The sequence below is a fragment of the Schistocerca americana genome, chromosome 3 (genome assembly GCF_021461395.2).
Source record: "Schistocerca americana isolate TAMUIC-IGC-003095 chromosome 3, iqSchAmer2.1, whole genome shotgun sequence".
Taxonomy (NCBI): domain Eukaryota; kingdom Metazoa; phylum Arthropoda; class Insecta; order Orthoptera; family Acrididae; genus Schistocerca; species Schistocerca americana.
The window spans coordinates 556916451-556939903 of record NC_060121.1 but is presented as its reverse complement, the minus strand read 5'-3'; the positions used below and the strand labels follow the sequence as shown (position 1 = coordinate 556939903).

Here is a 23453-nt window from a genome sequence, read left to right as displayed (position 1 = left end):
GCAGAAGCTGACGTTGTCTCCATTTGGGACAAGAGAAAAAACGACTCAAGTAAACCGCTGCTAGCAGTGATAACATCGGTAGAGGACACACATGTTAGCCAACATCGATAAATAGAATGTGGAAGTTGATATTTGCTTGATGATACCGTATTATACATTTTTCTTAATTAGTATGTCTTAGCTTTTTCCTAAGAACAAAAAGAATTGTTGCCAAATATGTTAATAAATTGTTTCGAATGCATCTCTACCTACTTATTCGGGTTCATAATGGGATCCCCTTGGCAAGATTGTGATAAGATTTTTCTGGGGGTAAATTATGTAGAAGTTATCACGTTTATGCCACCTTTCTTTTAATTCAATATTTCTTCATATGTTTCAAGCTTTGTCTCTTCATCCAAAGATATTTACTATCAGAAATTTCAAAGTGTTGTGGCGCTATCGCGGGTGTAATGTATTTAGTACATCGTGAGTTTGTGTATGGAATTTTCATGTAACTGAAATCTTTAAATGAGTAACAAGTCTTTTTAACGCAATTGTATGTTATTTAGTCCCACTGTGGCGTGTGCAAAAACAGTAAACAGTCTGAGTGTTTATAATGAGATTGAGGTTATAGCAAGTAAACATGGAATTGCCAGACGATACAGTGTGAGTATGCCGGCACATTTACTAGTGAACTTTCGACAATAGCGTTAAAATATTGAAGGCCATTTTAAGAATTAGAGCCCAAGAAGCGAGAGATAATAAATTTCTTCTGGAGATCGGGGTTTGTTTGGTCAAGAAATTTCAAAAATATTTTGTCTGTCACCAAAGTCACAGATAACCATCAGAGACCAGTCATATGTCTACTTGTTTCCATGTAGTAGTAATAGATTTAATGTCTATATCAGTGCAGTAATAATCAATGCTGAAAATTTTTATGACTGTGACTGAGGAATTTTATAGTTAACTTCATTGTATTAATAGCATTCTGAAGACTTTTTAGTGTGACTTCGTAGAGTATAGTTATGATTCAAGCCTGAAAAACTGTGTATTGTACATCATTTTACTTGACATCTAAAGTAACAGAATAATTTTGAACAGTTCTGGCATTTTGGAGGTAGTAATAATTTTGAAATACAGAAAAATTTAGTGTGGACTGAAAAAGAACGTGGATGGGAATTATTATGGAGACATAGAAGTCCCTCTAAAGAGGGCAAGATTTTAAAATTATAATTTTATTTGTGTCACTGACTCTTCGATTTTGAAGACAAGTTATGTCCCCAGAACAAAATTTTACAGGAGATATACTAAACTCAGTATAATTGTAGATACATAGCTAATTACATAAAAGGTAAACCCAAATCATTAGTAGGCCTATATGTTGAGAACATCATCTGACAATGTTATCATTTATGTCACATGTATAACTGAATGATTTGAATTATTATGTTTATTATGAATATTATCCAGCCACACTTCTCTTTAAATGATTTGTATTTTATAAATTATTCACGATGAGCCCATTTTGGCATATTGCTCTTACCTGTAACATTGTTGCTGCCATGTCCTGTCTTGTTTAGAATTATTAGTTTCTCTTCAGATGTACACTGGAGATGCATATGTGATTTTAGTTGGTTTTTATGTACTCTATTTTTCTTGGCTGCTTGGATGTCATCCAGTGTACATCTGAGGAGAAATTAATAATTCTACAAAAGACAGGACATGGCAGCAACAATGTTACATAAAGAGGACCTGATGGTGGCAGTATGCCGAAATGGGCTCATTGTGAATAATTTATAAAATAAAAACCATTTAAACATCAGTTTAGCTGGCTGATATTCGTAATAATCATGTCATTAAAAGACATAGTTTGCACTGCAGACCCCAAAGATCAGAAATTATATTCTCATGTAATTAAGTCCAGCAACTATTCAAAAAAATGATCAAGAAATTAGGAAATTAAGAAATAAAATATTCACAGGACATTTTTATTCGTGGTCTAGTAATGGTAAGTTGTCACTGCAAATTAAAATTTTCAAATAGAAAAAAGGTCACAGAATTGCAGTGATTCTGATGGACGTCAGTTTTGTGATATTATTGGTACAGGCGAATGTGCTGATACACTATCTGCATCCTTGATAATGATATGTTGTTACATCTCTACTGCATTGGAAAGGGAAGGGGAAACTGGCTGGGGTAATAGCAGGAAATGTAAGGGGGGGAGGCACTGCCATGAATGGTAAAATACCAGTGGTTACAGGTGTTGGAGCAGCACCTTTTTTAGGATAGGTAAGACAGAAAGATGTCAAGTTCTACGAGAGGTCAGGATTGAAACAAATCTTCAGTTTAGGAAAGAAATTCAACAGCACAATTCTAGCACATTGGATCACCAATCACAGCTATCAATTATAAATTTTCACCAATCACCAGAAATTTTATCTCCACCAAGTTGTATCTCAGTCCTAGGTAATTGCATTGATGAACTAAAGTCACCCAACCCAATTGACATAATCTGCCTCTCTGAACACCATGTGACCACTGGTATAGGAACTAGGCCTAAGCACAATGAGAAACTCAGACAGGAGAGTACTGCAAATGTTAGAATAAGGAAAGGTTCTCATAAAAGTATAATTAAAAATAATGTAAGTATATTTCATCAAAATATTGGGAGTTTAAAGAATAAAGTAGATGAGCTTCTGGTTTGTTTGGAAGATTTAGAAGCTGAGAATGAAATAGATATACTATGCCTGTCTGAGCATCACATTGTTACTGATATGGATAAGGTAAATGTAAGTGGTTATAAGCTCTCTGCACATGTAATGAGAGAAAATATGGAGAAAGGAGGAGTTGCCATATATGTCAAAAGTTATCGTTGTGCAAAAAGTATAGAAACAAAAAAGTTTTGTGTAGAGAAACATATAGAAGCATGTGCCTGTGAGCTTAAATTAAATAAAGGCACATTTATAATTGTAACTGTATATAGGTCCCCATCAGGAAATTTTCATCTGTTTCTGAAAAATTTGGACTCCTTGTTGTGCTATCTGTCAGACAGGGGGAAGCAAATTATTATTTGTGGGGACTTCAATGTAGATTCTCTGAAAGAGGGTAATAGGAAAAATGACCTTGAAGTATTACTCGGTTCTTTCAATTTGACACCCGTTATTGATTTTCCTACTCGGGTGGTAAAGGATAGCAGCTCACTGATAGATAACTTCTTTATAGACCAAGATAAGTTTAACCAGATAAATGCTCAGCCTGTTGAGAATGGTCTTTCTGATCATGGTGCACAGCTAGTTACAATATATGACATAGCTCCATTCAGCAATACTAAACAGTCCTCCAAAGTAGTACGTTCAGTCAACAATTTAACAATTGCAAATTTCAGGGAAAGACTACAGCAGTTAGACTGGGATGAGGTGTACCGTGAACCTGATGCCAATTTAAAATATAATTTATTTCATGACATTTTTGTAAATGCATTTGAAAACTGCTTCCCCAAGAAAATAGTTAAATATACTCGTAAGAAACCTTGTAACAAACCATGGCTTACTAAGGGTATAAAAATATCTTGTAACCGGAAAAGGGAAATGTATCTGACAGCAAGAAAGAGTAGTGACCCAGAAACTATCAAAATTTATAAAAACTACTGTGTTATATTAAGAAAAGTTATTAAAAAATCCAGGAGTATGTGTATCATGTCTGAAATCAGCAACTCTGATAATAAAATTAAAACAATTTGGAATATTATTAAAAGAGAAACAGGTCAACCAAGAGCAGAGGAAGACAGTATTACCATCAAATTGAATGAAAACTTTACGAACAAAAAGTCAGAAGTTGAAAATATTTTTAATAATCATTTTCTAAATGTTGTGGATATAGTAGGATCCAGGTGTTCATTAGAAGATGCTAGGCTGTTAATGGAAGAGGCCATACCTATGCAATTTGATACAATTGAAATCTCACCCACTTCTCCCTCTGAAATTAGGAAAATAATAAACTTGCTTAAAAGCAAAAACTCACATGGAATTGATGGCATTTCCAGCAAAATACTAAAAGCTTGTTCTCAACAGATAAGTAAGATTCTCAGCCACCTGTGTAATAGCTCTCTGGAACAGGGAATTTTCCCTGATAGACTGAAATATGCTATTGTTATACCTTTGCATAAAAAGGGGGATAGATCTGATGTCAACAATTACCATCCAATCTCCCTTCTAACAGCTTTATCCAAAATTTTTGAGAAAGTAATGTATTCAAGAGTAGCTTCACATATCTGTAAAAATGAAGTACTAACAAAATGTCAGTTTGGTTTCCAGAAAGGTTTTTCAACAGAAAATGCCATATATGCTTTCACCAGTCAAATATTGAATGATCTGAATAACCGAACACCACCCATTGGGATTTTTTGTGATCTCTCAAAGGCTTTTGATTGTGTAAATCATGAAATTCTGCTAGACAAGCTCAAGTATTGTGGCATGAGTGGGACAGTGCACAAATGGTTTAATTCGTACCTAACTGGAAGAGTGCAGAAAGTTGAAATAAGTAGTTCTCGTAACATGCAAAGATCACCACATTCCTCAAACTGGGGAACTATCAAGAATGGGGTTCCACAAGGGTCAGTCTTGGGTCCTTTGTTGTTCTTATTATATATTAATGACTTGCCATTCTATATTCATGAAGAGGCAAAGTTAGTTCTCTTCGCTGATGATACATGTCTAGTAATCACACCTGAGAAACAAGAATTAACTGATGAAATTGTCAATACTGTCTTTCAGAAAATTACTAAGTGGTTCCTTGTAAACGGACTCTCACTGAATTTTGATAAGACACAGTACATACAGTTCCGTACAGTGAATGGTATGACCCCATTAATAAATATAGACCTTAATCAGAAGCATATAGCTAAGGTAGAATATTCCAAATTTTTAGGTATGTTCATTGATGAGAGATTAAATTGGAAGAAACACATTGATGATCTGCTGAAACGTTTGAGTTCAGCTACTTATGCAATAAGGGTCATTGCAAATTTTGGTGATAAACATCTTAGTAAATTAGCTTACTGCGCCTATTTTCACTCATTGCTTTCATATGGCATCATATTTTGGGGTAATTCATCACTGAGGAATAGGAATAAAGTATTTATTGCACAAAAGCGTGTAATCAGAATAATAGCTGGAGTCCACCCAAGATCATCCTGCAGACATTTATTTAAGGATCTAGGGATATTCACAGTAGCTTCTCAGTATATATACTCTCTTATGAAATTTGTTATGAACAACCAAACCCAATTCAAAAGTAATAGCAGTGTACATAACTACAATACTAGGAGAAAGGACGACCTTCACTATTCAGGATTAAATCTGACTTTTTCACAGAAAGGGGTGAATTATACTGGCACTAAAGTCTTTGGTCACTTACCAAATAGTATCAAAAGTCTGACAGATAACCAACAAGTATTTAAGAAGAAATTAAAAGAATTTCTGAATGACAACCCCTTCTACTCCATAGAGGAATTTTTAGATATAAATTAAGAAAAAAAAGAAAATAAAACAAAAATATTAAAAAAAATAAAAAATAAAGAAAAACAAAAAAACACAAAAAAAAAATAAAGTTGTTATATTAACTTAAGTATGTTGTTAAATTAACCTAATTATGTCATGTATTGGAAAATTCGACTCGTTCCACATCATTACGAAATATCGTATTCATGATCCATGGAACTAGTATTAATCTAATCTAATCTAATGTTGTTGTTGTAGTTGTGGTCTTCAGTCATGAGACTGGTTTGATGCAGCTCTCCATGCTACTCTATCCTGTGCAAGCTTCTTCATCTCCCAGTACCTACTGCAGCCTACATCCTTCTGAATCTGCTTAGTGTATTCATCTTGTGGCCTCCCTCTACGATTTTTAGCCTCCACGCAGCCCTCCAATACTAAATTGGTGATCCCTCGATGTCTCAGAACATGTCCTACCAACCGATCCCTTCTTCTAGTCTAGTTGAGCCACAAGCACCTCTTCTCCCCAATTCTAAACAATACCTCCTCATTAGTTATGTGATCTACCCATCTAATCTTCAGCATTCTTCTGTAGCACCACATTTCGAAAGCTTCTATTCTCTTCTTGTCTAAACTATTTATTGTCCATGTTTCACTTCCATACATGGCTATGCTCCATACAAATACTTTCAGAAACAACTTCCTGACATCTAAATCTATACTCAATGTTAACAAATTTCCCTTCTTCAGAAACGCTTTCCTTGCCATTGCCAGTCTACATTTTATATCCTCTCTACTTCGACCATCATCAGTTTTTTTGCTCCCCAAATAGCAAACCTCCTTTACTACTTTTAAGTGTTTCATTTCCTAGTGTAATACCCTCAGCATCACCCGACTTAATTCCATTATCCTCCCTTTGCTTTTGTTGATGTTCATCTTATATCCTCCTTTCAAGACACTATCCATTCCGTTCAACTGCTCTTCCAAGTCCTTTGCTGTCTCTGACAGAATTTCAATGTCATCGGCGAACCTCAAAGTTTTTATTTCTTCTTCATGGATTTTAATACCTACTCCGAACATTTCTTTTGTTTCCTTTATTGCTTGCTCAATATACAGATTGAATAACATTGGGGATAGGCTACAACCCTGTCTCACTCCCTTCCCAACCACTGCTTCCCTTTCATGTCCCTCGACTCTTATAACTGCCATCTGGTTTCTGTACAAATTGTAAATAGCCTTTCGCTCCCTGTATTTTACCCCTGCCACCTTCAGAATTTAAAAGAGAGTATTCCATTCAACATTGTCAAAAGCTTTCTCCAAGTCTACAAGTGCTAGAAACGTAGGTTTGCCTTTCCTTAATCTTTCTTCTAAGATAAGTCGTAAGGTCAGTATTGCCTCACGTGTTCCAACATTTCTACGGAATCCAAACTGATCTTCCCCGAGGTCAGCTTCAATCAGTTTTTCCATTTGTCTGTAAAGAATTCGCGTTAGTATTTTTCAGCTGTGACTTATGAAACTGATTGTTCGGTAATTTTCACATCTGTCAGCACATGCTGTCTTTGAGATTGGAATTATTATATTCTTCTTGAAGTCTGAGGGTATTTCGCCTGTCTCATACATCTTGCTCACCAGATGGTAGAGTTTTGTCAGGACTGGCTCTCCCAAGGCTGTCAGTAGTTCTAATGGAATGTTGTCTACTCCGGGGGCCTTGTTTCGACTCAGGTCTTTCAGTGCTCTGTCAAACTCTTTACGCAGTATCATATCTCACATTTCATCTTCATCTACCTCTTCTTCCATTTCCATAATATTGTCCTCAAGTACGTCACCCTTGTATAGACCCTCTTTATACTCCTTCCACCTTTCTGCTTTCCCTTCTTTGCTTAGAACTGGGTTTCCATCTGAGCTCATGATATTCATGCAAGTGGTTCTCCTAAGGTCTCTTTAATTTTCCTGTGAGCAGTATCTATCGTACCCCTAGTGAGATAAGCCTCTACATCCTTACATTTGTCCTCTAGCCATCCCTGCTTAGCCATTTTGCACTTCCTGTCGATCTCATTTTTGAGACGTTTGTATTCCTTTTTGCCTGCTTCATTTACTGCATTTTTGTATTTTCTCCTTGCATCAATTAAATTCAATTTTCTTCTGTTACCCAAGGATTTCTATTAGCCCTTGTGTTTTTAGCTACTTGATTTTCTGCTGCCTTCACTACTTCATCCCTCAAAGCTACCCATTTTTCTTGTACTGTATTTCTTTCCCCCATTCCTGTCAATTGTTCACTTATTCTCTCCCTGAAACTCTGTACAACCTATGGTTCTTTCAGTTTATCCAGGTCCCATCTCCTTAAATTCCCACCTTTTTGCAGTTTCTTCAGTTTTAATCTACAGTTCATAAGCAATAGATTGTGGTCAGAGTCCACATATGCCCCTGGAAATGTCTTACAATTTAAAACCTGGTTCCTAAATCTCTGTCTTACCATTATATAATCTATCTGATACCTTTTAGTATTTCCAGGATTCTTCCATGTATACAACTTTCTTTCATGATTCTTGAACCAAGTGTTGGCAATGATTAAGTTATGCTCTGCGCAAAATTCTGCCATGTGGCTTCCTCTTCCATTTCTTAGCCCCAATCCATATTCACCTACTATATTTCCTTCTCTCCCTTTTCCTACTGACGAATTCCAGTCACCCATGACTATTAAATTTTCATCTCCCTTCACTACCTGAATAATTTCTTTTATCTCATCATACATTTCATCAATCTGTTCATCATCTGCGGAGCTAGTTGGCATATAAACTTGTAGTACTGTGGTAGGCATGGGCTTCGTATCTACCTTGGCCACAATAATGCGTTCACTATGCTGTTTTCCTGCCTCGGGTATGGATGTGTGTGATGTCCTTAGGTTAGTTAGGTTTAAGTAGGTCTTAAGTTCTAGGGGACTGATGACCTCAGCAGTTAAGTCCCATAGTGCTCAGAGCCATTTGAACCACTATGCTGTTTGTGGTAGCTTACCCATACTCCTATTTTTTTATTCATTATTAAACCTACACCTGCATTACCCCTATTTGATTTTGTATTTATAACCCTGTATTCACCTGACCAAAAGTCTTGTTCCTCCTGCCACCGAACTTCCCTAATTTCCACTATATCTAACTTTAACCTATCCATTTCCCTTTTTAAATTTTCTTACCTACCTGCCCGATTAAGGGATCTGACATTACACGCTCCGATCTGTAGAATGCCAGTTTTCTTTCTCCTGATAATGACGTCCTCTTGAGTAGTCCCCGCCCGGAGATCCGAATAGGGGACTATTTTACCTCCGGAATATTTTACCCAAAAGGACGCTATCATCATTTAACCATACAGTAAACCTGCATGCCCTCGGGAAATATTACGGCTGTAGTTTCCCCTCGCTTTCAGCCGTTGGACTATGAGACCTAATTTTAGATTAATTTATTTCGAATGTTTGATATGTGTGATGGACATTGGTTACCTGGTAAACTAAGTATTCTGTTTAACTAAGGCAGACTGTTTATGTTGTGAGCAGGCAGGTGTAAGTTTTGTATAAGACCACACAATTGATAATTGATGCAGAAATTTATTAAAATGAATTTTCTGGCTGAGACAGGCTCTACTGTTTGTCATAGTGCTGAAACAGTATGTATAGTATTACAAATGTGGATCAGGATGAACCAAGATTAGCTCATATGCCTGTTCACAAAGAATGCATGCCGTAGGCTGAGCAAGACCATCAGGGTATCAGTACAACAATATATGGAAACGGATAGATTGCTACTCAGTGCCGTAAAAATGACGTGTTGAGTTGCATACAAGTACAACAGAAAGTCTGTTTCACTGTTTTGGCTAAAGCTGTCTTCAGAAAAGGAAACACACCCATATTCATTCACAGAAGCAAGCACACATCTCTGACAGCTCGGACAATGTGCAACTCTGTCATTTTTACTGTTGGTAGCAATCTATCCTTTTCCTTATGTTATTACTCCAACGTGGAGCATCCATTGATTGAGTACCAGTACATACACACATCAAAAAAAGTTTTGCATCACCCCAGTTCCCATAACTCCTGAAGATAGGCATTGTCTGTGGATATTATGTCACAGACACAGTCCCTTTGACTGTGCAGAGATGTCACTAAACCCGCCCAAAGTTGTAAACAACCATGTATGAGCAGCATCTATGAGATGGAGGGGGTCCGATAGCCGATCTGTACCAGTCATTCCACCAGGAAGGAGGTACACGGCCAATGTTGTCTGTAGTTCAACCACGCCTAGATGGTCAATACTGCGGTTTGATCACATCTGCATTGTTACTTTGTGCCAGGAAGGGCTCTCATAAAGGCATCTCGGAGAAAACCAAAGAGATTTTGTTTGGACATGGACAGGAACTGTCGATGACATGCCTTGCTTGGGCTGCCCAAGGGCTACTACTGCAGTGGATGACACTTCCCTATGGATTATGGCTCAAAGAAACCCTGACAGCAATGCAACCATGTTGAATAATGGTTTTTGTGCAGCCACAGGACATTGTGTTACAACTCAAACTGTGCGCAATAGGCTGCATGATGCACAACTTCACTCCCGACGTCCATGGCGAGGTCTATCTGTGCAACCATGACACCATGCAGTGCGGTACAGGTGGACCCAACAACATACCGAATGGACTGCTTAGGATTGGCATCACGTTCTCTTCACCGATGACTGTCGCATATGCCTTCAGACAATCGTTGGAGACTTGTTTGGAGGCAACCCAGTCAGGCTGAATGCCTTACACACACTGTCCAGCAAGGTTGAGGTTCCCTGCTGTTTTGGGGTGGCATTATGTGGGGGTCGACGTATGCCACTGGTGGTCATGGAAGGCACCGTAACGGCTGTACAATACGTGATTGCCATCCTCCAACCAATAGTGCAACATTGGCAAGACATTCGTCTTCATGTATGACAGTTCTTGTCCCCATCGTGCACATCTTGTGAATGACTTCCTTCAGGATAACGACATCGCTCGAGTAGTGTGTTCAGCATGTTCTCCAGACATGAACCCTATCACATATGTCTGGGATAGAGTGAAAAGCGGTGTTTATGGGTGACGTGGCCCACCAGCCACTCTGAGGGATCTATGCCGAATCGCCATTGAGGAATGGGACAATCCGGACCAACAGTGCCTTGATGAACTTGTGGATAGTATGCCATGACGAATACAGGCATGTGTCAATGCAAGAGGATGTGCTACTGGCTATTAGAGGTACCAGTGTGTACAGCAGTTTGGACCACCACCTCTGAAGGTCTCACTATGTGGTGGCACAACATGTATTGTGCATGTTTCATGAGCAATAAAGAGGGTGGAAATGATGTTTATGTTGATCTCTATTCCAATTTTCTGTACAGGTTCCGGAACTCCTGGAACTGAGATGATGCAGAACTTTTCTTGTTGTGTGTATTATTTCATTGTACTATATGATACATTTTATAGCCTAGTTAGCCATTCTTCATTGTCAATTCATGTATCCACGTCATCAGAGTGTGCAGGGTCTTTGACTTACCAGTATGTGACCATGGGAGAAATTTTGTCACATGTTTGTTGTACTATCTGAGAAACAATTGACACTCTCAGTCTCATTGCATATGAGATGTTATTTGTTAGAGATGGAGTAGCAGACTTTCACAATTAATTTTTTGTGTGTTGGTGAAAATTCTCTAGTTAAACTAATTCAGGCTACACACTAAAAGCAATTTATGATTAACAGATGGGCCACAGCTGTAACCAACTCTCTGGTAGGTCTGTAGCTTATACGCTCCTGGTGCGCTAGGCCTATTCTCTCATTATGTTGACCTTTGATCAGGATTGCTAGCACACTTTTTAGTCCACGTTGCGAAATAGCATAATTTTCTGGGGCAACATGATTCAAGTTGAAAAAGTTATTAATATGTTTGTCTGCAGTAAGAGTAATATGTAATGTTGGTAACCAAAAATCTTATAGAAGTTTTTTCAGGAATTTAGGTTTCTTACAGTTTTCTGTCAATACATATACTCACCATCGATTTTTATGATTGATAATAAGAGTAACTTTAGGATGAACTGTGAAACTTGAAGTTACAATATTAGAAGTAAAAGTTATTTCTATAGAGATTACCTGTACGCATCTCTGGGTAGGAATGTAAATTATAGTTAACACTAATGTTGATTTGAAAAAGCTTTTTAATGTTTCCAGTTTATGAACAGCTGATTGCAGTAATATCTTTGAATTTTTTATTTCTTGCTAATGTTCATGTGCATAGATTAGCACTAGTCATAACTTGCTGTTAGTATGCTTTACAGAAATTGCCTGCAGTGGCTGCTTCTGCCTGTTATTATATAACTTGACTCATTCCAAACCCCTTAAGATATTGTTCACGATGAGATTTGCAAAATGTATATGAATGAATTAATTAGGCTGCAGGTGCAGTCTGCAAGACCTTTGTGGTACTCCTCCCAGTTTTCCACAGGATGAGAGGAAGCATGTGGTTTGTGCATTATGGGGTTTCAACGTATTTGTCACATTAGAGATGGGTTGGCTGGCATCTCTTATGACAGACAGATAGGTAAGTCAAAGAGGACCAGGGGACTGATGACCTCAGATGTTAAGTCCCATAGTGCTCAGAGCCATTTGAACCATCAGAGAGGACCTACTCTACACTTTCCTCCAACATCAGTCTGTTGGATTATCATTTGCGGGGCCGTCATATTTGGTGTATATTGTAGCCCTAGTAATTCATAATGCACAGACACTGCATCAGAGTATCATGAAAACTTGCAAAATCATTACACACAATCCAGGACTGGTTGAAAGTTCCCAACAGTCTATCCTCTGATGTGTGTGTGTGTGTGTGTGTGTGTGTGATAATTCTTACCAATGGAATAGGAGGAGTTGTGAAGGAGAAACTTTCTCAGCTTCTTTTCAAATTTTACTTTGCTTTCTGTCAGACTTATGTCACTGGGTAAGAGATCAAAAATGTATGTTGCAACATTGTGCACCCCTTTTGTGCTAAATACAACCTTAATGTCTAGTAATGAATGTCATTTTCCCTTCTGATATTATAATCATGTACATCATAGTTCATTTTAAACTTAAGTGGATTGCTTACAACAAACTTCATGAGGTAATAAATATACTGTGAACCATTAGTCAGAATGCCCAACTCCTTAAACAAATATCTACAAGATGGTTTTGGGTGAGTACCAGATATTATTTTTGCAGCATGTTTTTGAGCAGTGAAGACTTTCTTCCTTAAAGATGGATTACTTCCAGACCACTATTCCAAAGATGTTGTCAAATAAAAGTATGAAAAATATGTCACTCTACATACAAATTTCTCTACCCCCAAGATTTGCAATGATTCTGAGTGAAAAAGTAACTGAACTAAGTTGTTCTAGTAGTTCCATTATGTACTTTTTCAAGTTTAAATTCTCATCCGTACAGATACCTAAGAATGTTGAAGTTCCCATGGTTTTTATTATTTTCTCACCATGTGTTACACTTCTCATTGCTTTATTACTCTTTGATGTGCAGAACTGTTTATGTCGTGTATTTTTAAAATTGAGGGTGAGACTGTTCACAGAAACCAGTTACTGATTCTTTTAAGAACATTGTTTACCATTTCTTCTGTTTCTGTATGTATGCTAGTATTGATTCCAATACTAGTGTCATCTGCAAAAAGAACTAATTCTGCTTGTTGTATACTAGACAGAAAATCATTTATATATATTCGAAGAACAGTAGTGGACCTAATGCTGAACCTTGGGGAACCCCATATGTGATTTCTCCACAGTCAGTATTCCATCACCGGACCATATTGGTTGAATTATTAAGTACAACTTTCTGCATTCTTTTAGTTAGATTGGTTGGTTGTACCATCAATCTCATAAAATTTCTATTTATTAGGGCAGTACTGTGATTCACTCAGTCAAATGCCTTAAATAGATAGCAGAGAATAGCAGCTAGAGCCATTTTATTATTTAATGCTTGAAATTTGGTGAGTGAAAATGTAAATGGTGTTCTCAGTAGAACAATGCTTCTGAAACCCAAACTGTTATTTGCTGAGGATATTATTATGCCAAGATGAGATACTGTTCTAGATTATATCGCTTTCTCAAAAATTGTGGACAATGTTGTCATAAGTGAAACCAGTTTGTAGCTATTGACATCTCTCGTATCATCTCTCTTAAGCAGGGTTTTTACAACAGTATACTTCAATCTCTCAGGAAAAATGCCTTGAGTTGATGATGTATTACATATTTCAGACAGGACGGGGTTTTACATGGAGCAGATTATTAGCACTCTATTGGAAACACCATCAAAACCAGCTGAGTTTTTATTTTTGAGAGAATGTCTAATTTTCTTATTTTCAGAAGGAGAAGTTGGTGATAGGCCTATATTCATATGATTGAATCTTATGAGAACTACCTTGTCAATATATTGCTGTGATTATTCTCTTGAACTTTTTGTCCCTGCACTTTCTACCATAATTAAGAAATGATAATTAAATATATTAGCTACCTGTGACTCATCATTTACAGCCCATCCCTTTAGTTCCGTAGTGATGTTCTGTGGTTGGTTGTCCTGTCTCTCATTTTACTACATTTCATATAGCCCCAAGTCTGTTGTTGGAATTCCTGATTTCCAACATGTTCCTTGATTTGTTAACATTTTTTTCTGAGTAATTTTGAGTACTTTTTGTGGTGAGCAAGTACTGCACAATCTCTCTTTGTTCTTGCCATCAGATCCATTTCCCTTTTCCTTTCACAAGATACCTTAATCACTCTAGTGATCCATGGTTTTTTACATGGCTGTTTAATGTCTTTTCTGAACAGTTTTTGCAGAAAGCTATTTTCAGATAATGACACGAATTTATCATGAAATAGATTATATTTTGTGTTAGTGTTTGGTTCATTATAAATTTCATCCCAGGTCAGTTCTTAAAAACATTTGTCCTAACGCCATTAATTAAACATATTCCCACTTAGGAAATTTATCGTAACTAACTGTGCATCATGATCATAGAGAGCATTTTTTACTGGGTTAACAGTTATTTTCTTCCTCTGAGCTTACTTAAAGTTGAACTGAGGTTTGTTGAAAGCTTGAATTACTAAATAGTTTGTGAAAAATTATATAAAAACAAAGGTGAGGTGACTTACCGAACAAAAGCGCTGGCAGGTCGATAGACACACAAACAAACACAAACACACACACAAAATTCAAGCTTTCGCAACAAACTGTTGCCTCATCAGGAAAGAGGGAAGGAGAGGGGAAGACGAAAGGAAGTGGGTTTTAAGGGAGAGGGTAAGGAGTCATTCCAATCCCGGGAGCGGAAAGACTTACCTTAGGGGGAAAAAAGGACAGGTATACACTCGCACACACGCACATATCCATCCACACATACAGACACAAGCAGACATATTTAAAAGACATTGGTCTTTAAATATGTCTGCTTGTGTCTGTATGTGTGGATGGATATGTGCGTGTGTGCGAGTGTATACCTGTCCTTTTTTCCCCCTAAGGTAAGTCTTTCCGCTCCCGGGATTGGAATGACTCCTTACCCTCTCCCTTAAAACCCACTTCCTTTCGTCTTCCCCTCTCCTTCCCTCTTTCCTGATGAGGCAACAGTTTGTTGCGAAAGCTTGAATTTTGTGTGTGTGTTTGTGTTTGTTTGTGTGTCTATCGACCTGCCAGCGCTTTTGTTCGGTAAGTCACCTCACCTTTTGTTTTTATATAATTTTTCCCACGTGGAATGTTTCCTTCCATTATATTAAATAGTTTGTGAAAATCACATGCCAGGCCAGCATATGTCATGATGCAATTCATAAGCCTCCTTAACTCACGCTTAAAACAGAGTGACTATTTAACAGCCTGGGATTGGGCCAACTCATTATACCCTATCTGACAAGTTGAGTAGCCTTGCCAGTGTTTTGCAGAGTTTTGTGATTATATCTGTGTATGCTAAGTGGCAGATGTTGACCAGGTATACTAGTGCCATGTTTATTCATGCTAGTAATAAAGGAGAGACGTGTCCAGATAATTTCCACTTGTCTTTGCACGCTGGGTGTTGGACCTGTCATTTTCTGGAGCTTGCTGGTGATCTTGTGCAGTGAAGGACAGAACTATTTTGGCACTGTTATCGCCAGTCTTCATTGCAGAATAGCCCTGTGCCAAAGTAAACAGCATAATTTGCTGCAAACCATATATGACTAGAAGACAGATGTAAAATATGTAGTTTTTGCAAAGGCCATACTATTTCCAATCATGTTCACCTGTGGAATGCCAAAAAGAACTTCACCTGTGACCAGTAGAATCACAATCATTTCTTGAAACTCTACAACCAATACATGCTTTATGTTCCAGATTCCAGGAGGGACAAGTGCCACTTCTTTCAGCCCTTCCCCTGTGATCCTTCCCTTCCTGCTGCAGACAGATACATCAACATGCATACAGCCGCTTGTGCCATGGTTACTCACTCTCATTCCTGTTCCTGCACAAATGGATAGAGAGAAAGATTACTGCCTTTATGCTTCCATATAAGCCATGATTTCTCCAGTGTTGTGTTCATGGCCCTTACAGGAGATGTATGTTGGTGGCAGTAGGATTGTTGCAATCTGTAGCAAATGCCAGTTCTCTGAACTTTCTCAGTAATGCTTCATGAAGAGAACGTCCTCTTGCCCCTAGGGATTCCAATTTGGGTTCATAGAGCATGTACATGATACTTGCGTGTTGATTGAATCTACTGGAAACAAATCTAGCATTATGCCTCTGAATTACTTTGATGCCTTCCTTTAAGGTGACCTGCTGGGGCTCCCACACACTTGAGCAGTACTCAGAGTGGATCATACTAGTGTTCTGTAAGGTGCCTTTTGTATAGATGGACTACAATTTCCTAGAATTCTCCCAAAAAACCAAAGCTGACCATCTACCTTCCCTACAACTGAACTTGTGTGCTCATTGCATTTCATTTCATTTCACAGAGTTACATCTAGGTATTTAACCTGTGCAATAGTGTCAAGCAGCACACTTCTGATACTGTACTTGAACATTACAAGGTTGTTTTCTCTAGTCATCTTCGTTAACATACATTTCTTTTTCTATTTAGACCAAGCTGCCATTGATCACATCAGTTGGGAATTCTTACTTCTACAGTCATTCAAAGGTGACACTTTCCCATACACTATAGAGTCATTAGCCAACTGTCATAGATTGCTGGTGACTGTACCTGTTGGATTGTTTATGGCTGTAGAGAACAAGAGCAGTTGTGTCACATTTCCCTGGGTCACTTCTGACATTGCGTTTGTCTCCAATGGACACTTACCATCCAGGGCAATGAATTGGGTTCTAATAATTAAAAGTGTCTTCAAACCACACACATATGAGAGAACCTATTCCATGTGCATGGATCTTTGTTAACAGTGTGAGTGTGGCACTGTGTCAAACATATTCCAGAAATCAAGGAATCTGCAATCTGCCTGTTCCCTGTCGGCCATGGTTCTTGGGATTTAGTGTGAGAAAAGGCAAGCTGAGTTCTGTAAGCACGATGCTTCCTGAGTCCATGTTTATTGTTTGTAGAGTCTCTTTCCCATCAAGGAAAATTATTATATTTGAGCATGAAATATTCTGAAGAATTCTCCAGCAAACAAACGTTAAGGGTATCAGTCTGTGATTTTGTGAGTACCTATACATAAGGGATGCACCAGTCTTTTTATTTTTTTATTTTTGCAAGCCTGAATGATAACTGTTGACTGGTAGACATTTGGAACTTAAACAAATACTAATAATATTAATAGTACAAGCAAGTATAAAATCTAAGTCTTGCATACATTTTTATTGTAGAAAGATAATTCTGCTAGCACAGTACTGAAAAATTGAACTTCATCTGTTAATTGTCACAGATACAGTTTACAGAGTACATAATATATCAGATAGCAAATTATGTTTTCAAGAGAAGCGGTTTGTCACAAGACTGCCTGTCGTAAGACGTGACTAAAAGGAGTCTCACACGTTTCGGCCTTTATGTGATGGTCACCTGTAGAGTTTGCCTCCGTTTTTCAAAATTTTCCTGAAGAGCGAGCCAATTGGCGTAGGGCTCCTTACATGGTGCATAGTGTCCATCATGTGCTGAGACCTCTCTCATCCTTTGTCGACGTGGATCTGCACTTCCGCTCATTTTCTATCTGTTGGGCTAGGTCACCCTCCTGGGTGCATTTTCCTTCATCCTTGGTGCAGTATCGCTTTCTGCTCTGTCGACGATAATGAACTTCTTAGCTCATTTGCGCCTGATGTCCAGCACGGTAGCCAGTCCGTTGTGGTGGGGCCGCCATGTACCCTGTTGGTTGTAGCCCTTTGACCACACAGGGATCGCTTTGCTGATGCCTGTGCCATTGACGTATGCCAAGGAGTAGGTGCCCATCACCCTGGGGCATCGAGACTCCTGGCAATGATCATCCTGCCAGGTGGCCTTTGCTGCGGCTGGGTGGTACCAATGGGGAAGGCCCCTGGTCGGAGTGGGTGGCATCAGAGCAGATGACATGCCATGAAGCGTAGTACGTTATCTCTTGCTGTTGGTCAAACACCAGCAGTCTCTGAGTGATCAAGGTCTTACTTCAATGCTAAGAAATATGACCGCAAATTGCCGCCCCCCCCCCCCCCCCCTCGCCACACAATGGGGGGGAACGCCAGGCTAAGGATGGCAGCGAAACTTATTCACCCTGGTACCTTGTACGTACAAGAGTTGACGGGGAATCTTTCTTGTCAATGAAACTTTAGCTTTTTGTGGAGCATGTAGAGGACAAGATTGGGGAGAAGGGCTTGTCCAAAATGCGGTCAGGATTGGTCTTGATCAAAACAGCATCCTCAGCCCAGTCACGGGCACTACTCAGCTGTGACAAGCTGGGGGATGTTTCTGTTTCCATCACGCTCCATAATAGCTTAAATATCGTCCAGGGTATCATATTTCACAGGGACCTTCTTTTGCAGTCTGGCAATGAGCTGCATGCCATTTTAGAGCGGCAAGGTGTCCATTTCATCTGGCACGTCCACTGGGGTACAAGGGATAATCAGGTTGCCACTGGTGCCTTCATCTTGGGCTCCGAGAGTGACACATTACCCTAGAAGGTGAAGGTGATGGTCTACCGCTGACGTAAAGCCATATATCCCTCCCCCGATATGGTGCTTTAAGCGCTGGGAGTTGGGCCATATGTCTTCCTGCTGTACTTCCAGCATCACCTGTTGGGATTGTGGACCTCCTTCACATCCCAATACTCCCTGTGCCCTGCCTCCCATATGTATCAACTGCGGAGAGCACCATTCATCTTGCTCACCAGACTGCAAGATTCTCCAAAAAGAAAGAAAAATAATGGAATGCAAGACCATGGATCAACTGACCTACACTGAGGCTAAGAGAAAATATGAGAGGCTACATCCTGTGCATACGACATCAACCTATGCTGCCGCTATGACAATGGTTCTACCATCTTCTGTTCCACTGCGTACAGTTCTCTCTCAGAGCTGTCAGACTCTACCTGCCCCCTTGATGGTGGGGGGCACTTCAATCCCTGTTGCTACTGCACAACCTACTTCAGGTGCAACCCCCCCCCCCCCCCCCCCAACCATCTGGGACGTCAGTCCACACTTCTCAGCCAGAGAAGCGTAAGTCTTCTTTGGCTCCTCTCGCCAGGAGAGGATCCCTTGGGTCACTCCCTTCCCTGGTTCCTACCAGTGGCAAAGCTGACACCCTCCAGTGGCTGAAGCAATTTCAGGTAGCTGGTTGTAGGGCTTCATGGTCCTCCTCAGTCCCTGAGACTGAATCAGTGAAGCCCTCCCAGCTGGACAAACCTAATGAACAGCGAGAGAAACCTAAAAAGAAAAAGACCCCCAAGAACCAAGGCACTGTGGTGACACCCACACCACCACTACCTACAAGCTCTGTGTCTGAGGATGAGATGGGATAATCAGGTTGCCACTGGTGCCTTCATCTTGGGCTCCGAGAGTGACACATTACCCAAGAAGGTCTCCTGAGAATCTAGACCTCGCTGGGCTCTCAGACACAGTGGATGTCGATCGTACAGTACTCATCTCGTGGCAGCAGGTGACCATGAGATGTTGACTGCCTCATTGACTGTTTCCTGCCTTCCCAGTGTCACGATCACTTAATCTTCCAATGGAATTTCAGTGGTTTTTTCCACCACCTGGCTGAAGTATGGCAACTCTTAAGCTTTACACCTGCTTTCTGCATTGCCCTCCAGGAAACCTGGTTCACGGCAATGTGGACCCGTGCCCTCCTTGGCTATAAGGGATATTACAGGAACCGTAGCGACTATAATAGAGTGTCAGGTGGAGTCACCTTCGCCAGCTTAAGCGCAAGTGCTGGCAGCGCCTTAATGCCCTTCGCTGCCTGAGCAACACCAGCTTGGGTGCAAATAGCTCTACACTGCTGCAGCTCTACAGGGCCCTTGTTTAATCCCACGTTGACTATGGGAGTCTGGTTTACAGTTTGGTGGTGCCCTCAGTGTTGCATTTACTCAACCCAGTGCACCACTGTGGCATTTGCCTAGCGATGGGAGCTTTTAGAACGAATCCGGTGACCAGTGTCCTGGTGGAGTCTGGAGTCCCTCCATTGAAGGTTAGGCATGCAAAACTGCTCACCAGTTACATTGCACGTGTTCATAGTTCTCCTGTGCATCCGAATTACCGTCTCCTTTTCCCAACCATGGCGGTTCATCTCCCGCATTTGCGGTCCAGGTCAGGGCTTACGATTGTGGTTTGCGTCTGGTCCCTTCTGTCTGAACTGGAGTCCTTCTCGTTACCACCTCTCCTTGAGGTCCATTCACGTATACCTCCATGGTGTACACCTAGTCCACAGATTCTTCTGGACCTTTTGCATGACCATAAGGACTCTGTTAACCCTGTGGCTCTCTGCCATCACTTTCTCTTGGTTCTCGACATGTACCGGGGCCATGAAGTGGTTTACACTGATGGCTCAATGGCTGATGGTCATGTAGGCTTTGTGTATGCTCATGGAGGACATATTGAACAGCACTGCTTGCCAGGTGGCTTCAGTGTTTTCACTGCAGAGCTGGCGGCCACATCTCGTGCTCTTGAGTACATCCGCTCATGCTCTGGTGTACTGACTCCTTGAGCAGCCTACAAGGAGCTGCATGCCATTTTAGAGCGGCGAGGTGTCCATTTCATCTGGCACGCCCACTGGGGTCCGAGGGATAATCAGGTTGCGCTTGTTGGGATTGTGGACCTCCTTCACATCCCAATACTTCCTGTGCTCTGCCTCCCATCTGTATCAACTGCAGAGAGCACCAACCTACATAGGTAGGAATGATCATCAAAATAAAATAAGAGAAATCAGAGCTTGAACAGAAAGGTTTAGGTGTTCGTTTTTCCCGCGCGCTGTTCGGGAGTGGAATGGTAGAGAGATAGTATGATTGTGGTTTGATGAACCCTCTGCCAAGCACTTAAATGTGAATTGCAGAGTAATCATGTAGATGTAGATGTAGAACCAGTGCTATCCTCACCATCTGTCGGTAGTGTCTATTCAGGAGTCCATATATGCCCTTGAATGGTCCCGTCGTTCAGTGGTGTTTGTGTGGACACCAGGACACGTCGGAATCCAAGGCAACTAACTTACCGACAGGCTGGCCAAACAGGCTACGCAGAACCCGCTTCTGGAGATGGGCATCTCCGAAACTGACTTGCCTTCTATCTTATGCTGCAGGGTTTTATGGCTTTGGGTGATGGAATGGCATAACAGTACACACAACAAACTGTGTGTCATTAAGGAGACTACGAATGTGTGGAAGTCTTCCATGTGATCCTCTCACAGGGAATCAGTTTTCCTCTGCTGGCTCCGCATTGGCCATACATAGCTAACACATGGTTACCTCCTTCGTCGCGAGGACCCACCTCAGTGTTGCTGTGGCTCACAAATGACGGTCATCCACCTCTTGCTGGACTGCCCATTTTTGGCCGCTCTACGGTGAACTTTTAACTTTCCCAGAACCCTACCTTCGGTGTTGGATAGTCCCTCTGTGTCCTCCTCCCTAGTGCTTTTAGGGTGGAGGTTTTAATGTGTTGCAGAGTGGCCGGCTTCTCCTTTTTATTCTCATGGTCAGCCAGCCATGGTAATCTGCTGATGTCTTCTACATGTTTCTTGTGTCTCTCTCTGGTTTTCTTGTCTAATTTTGTCCATTTTAGTGTTTGTTGCCCTTCTGTCATTCTTGTGTGTTGTTTATTGAATTGACCAGCAAGGTCAATGTCCATTGCTTTCAAAGACTTATATGCAGGAACAATGTGCCACAAACGGTGATGATGATAATGTTGCCTAGGCATTGCAGAGGTATGTTAACACAAAGTGAACGTTGCAGGTTTTTGGCTTATGGCTAAGTCAAACTATGCTTTATTTTCATTGGGTGGGATGTAACCTTGTTACAAATTTTGACCAAGACTAGTTTGTAGTGTATTAATTTTGCAGAACTTCATTGTGTATACGTCAGCTACACTTTTTTATCTATTATTCGGCAATCCATTTCAGTCTATATTGCACCATCTTGAGGCTGTCTGTATTACAAAGGAAATAACTTTGCAGAGAGTGCATTACCAACACACATGTACTCATGTGGAAACAGCATTGTAATAGTACTTACATAACTTGCCTCCATCATAGAAACATATCTTTACCTTGTGACCAGTTCATGATGTCCAAATCTTACAAGTTTTTTCCCCACCAGCTCCAAAGATTTTGTTACAAGCAGCATTATAAATCTAACATTTCAACTGAATTCAAGAAATATTAATAAACATATTTTTTGGTGGTCAAATGTGACCTGTGCAAGAATAAGCCAATTCCAGCATGTGACATTACAGAAACTGCATGCAGATCAGAATAATTTGAAAAACGTTAGTATGGTTCACACAAACCTACAGCAGTATCAACAAATGAGCAAAGTAAAATGATGAAAGACAATCACTCAGCTGTGGATGGTGATGGACAGTGATTAGACAACGTGTAATAAATCAGAAAACTGCCTTAATATAACACCAGAATGCACCATTCTTAATGGTGCGCTATTATTTGCAGATGAGTGGTTTTGTCTATTTATTTATTTTTTTGTTGGTTACTTCCATCCTACAATTTCTATGATCATAAGATGATGTTTCTTGTGATGTGTATCAATAAATTTTGTCTTTTGTTTGTTATAGGCCTTTATACTGCTCTCAATAATTTCCATATACAGCTAGGTAGTGAAGTCCTCGTACATTTATGTGTGTGTTTATCATTGAAAGTGATTCATTCTTTTCTGTATTTGTAGACAATAGACAGTATACAAGTGACAAGTGCAATATTTCTGTTGCAGGTACTGCAAGTCATTATGGACCTTGTTATCTGGTTCTATTTATGACATTTCTAGTGATGCTGTTGATGATGAGCTTGATAAAGCCCAGCCTCTTTTAAAAAATGGGTTGAATTACTATAAGAGGGCAAAAGAACCATCTGATGATCTCCTAAAATCAAAACTTTCTGCTCCAGTCTTTAAGTTTGTTACCACATTAGGAAGTTTTCTGGTAAGACTTTTTTATGTATACAGCAAAAAACATTATGGCTGCATGTAGTACTTTATTAAGTCTAGTAGGCAAACTAGGGAGTTTTTTGTGCAAGCCTCTTCATCTCTATGTAACTACTGCACTCTACGTCCATTTAAACCCCCTACACCTCATCCTCGCCTACTTCCTCTTCTCTTGCATAACATTGTCCTCCAGTTTGTTTTTCTTGAATAAAGCCTCAGTATATTCCTTCCACTGTCCAGGTTTCCCTCTTTGGTTAGTAAAGGTTTACCATCTCAACCATTGATACTCGTGCAACTGCTTCTCTTTTCTCCAAAGATCTTCAATTTCTCTAAAGGTAATGTCTTTCATTCTCATGGTTATGCGTGGTTCTA

At 39.9% G+C, this 23453-nt stretch overlaps 1 protein-coding gene across 1 annotated transcript in view; it reads left to right on the top strand.

Moving 5' to 3' along the window:
• Positions 1-426: 426 nt before the first annotated feature.
• LOC124605709 (nucleoporin Nup188) overlaps positions 427-23453 on the top strand; it is a 271799-nt gene continuing 248772 nt past the window's right edge. Inside the window, exons 1-2 of the mRNA XM_047137581.1 lie at positions 427-645; positions 22872-23079. Of these exons, the coding sequence (XP_046993537.1) occupies positions 623-645; positions 22872-23079 (231 nt within the window). The 5' untranslated portion in view covers positions 427-622. The remainder of the gene's footprint in view (positions 646-22871; positions 23080-23453) is intronic.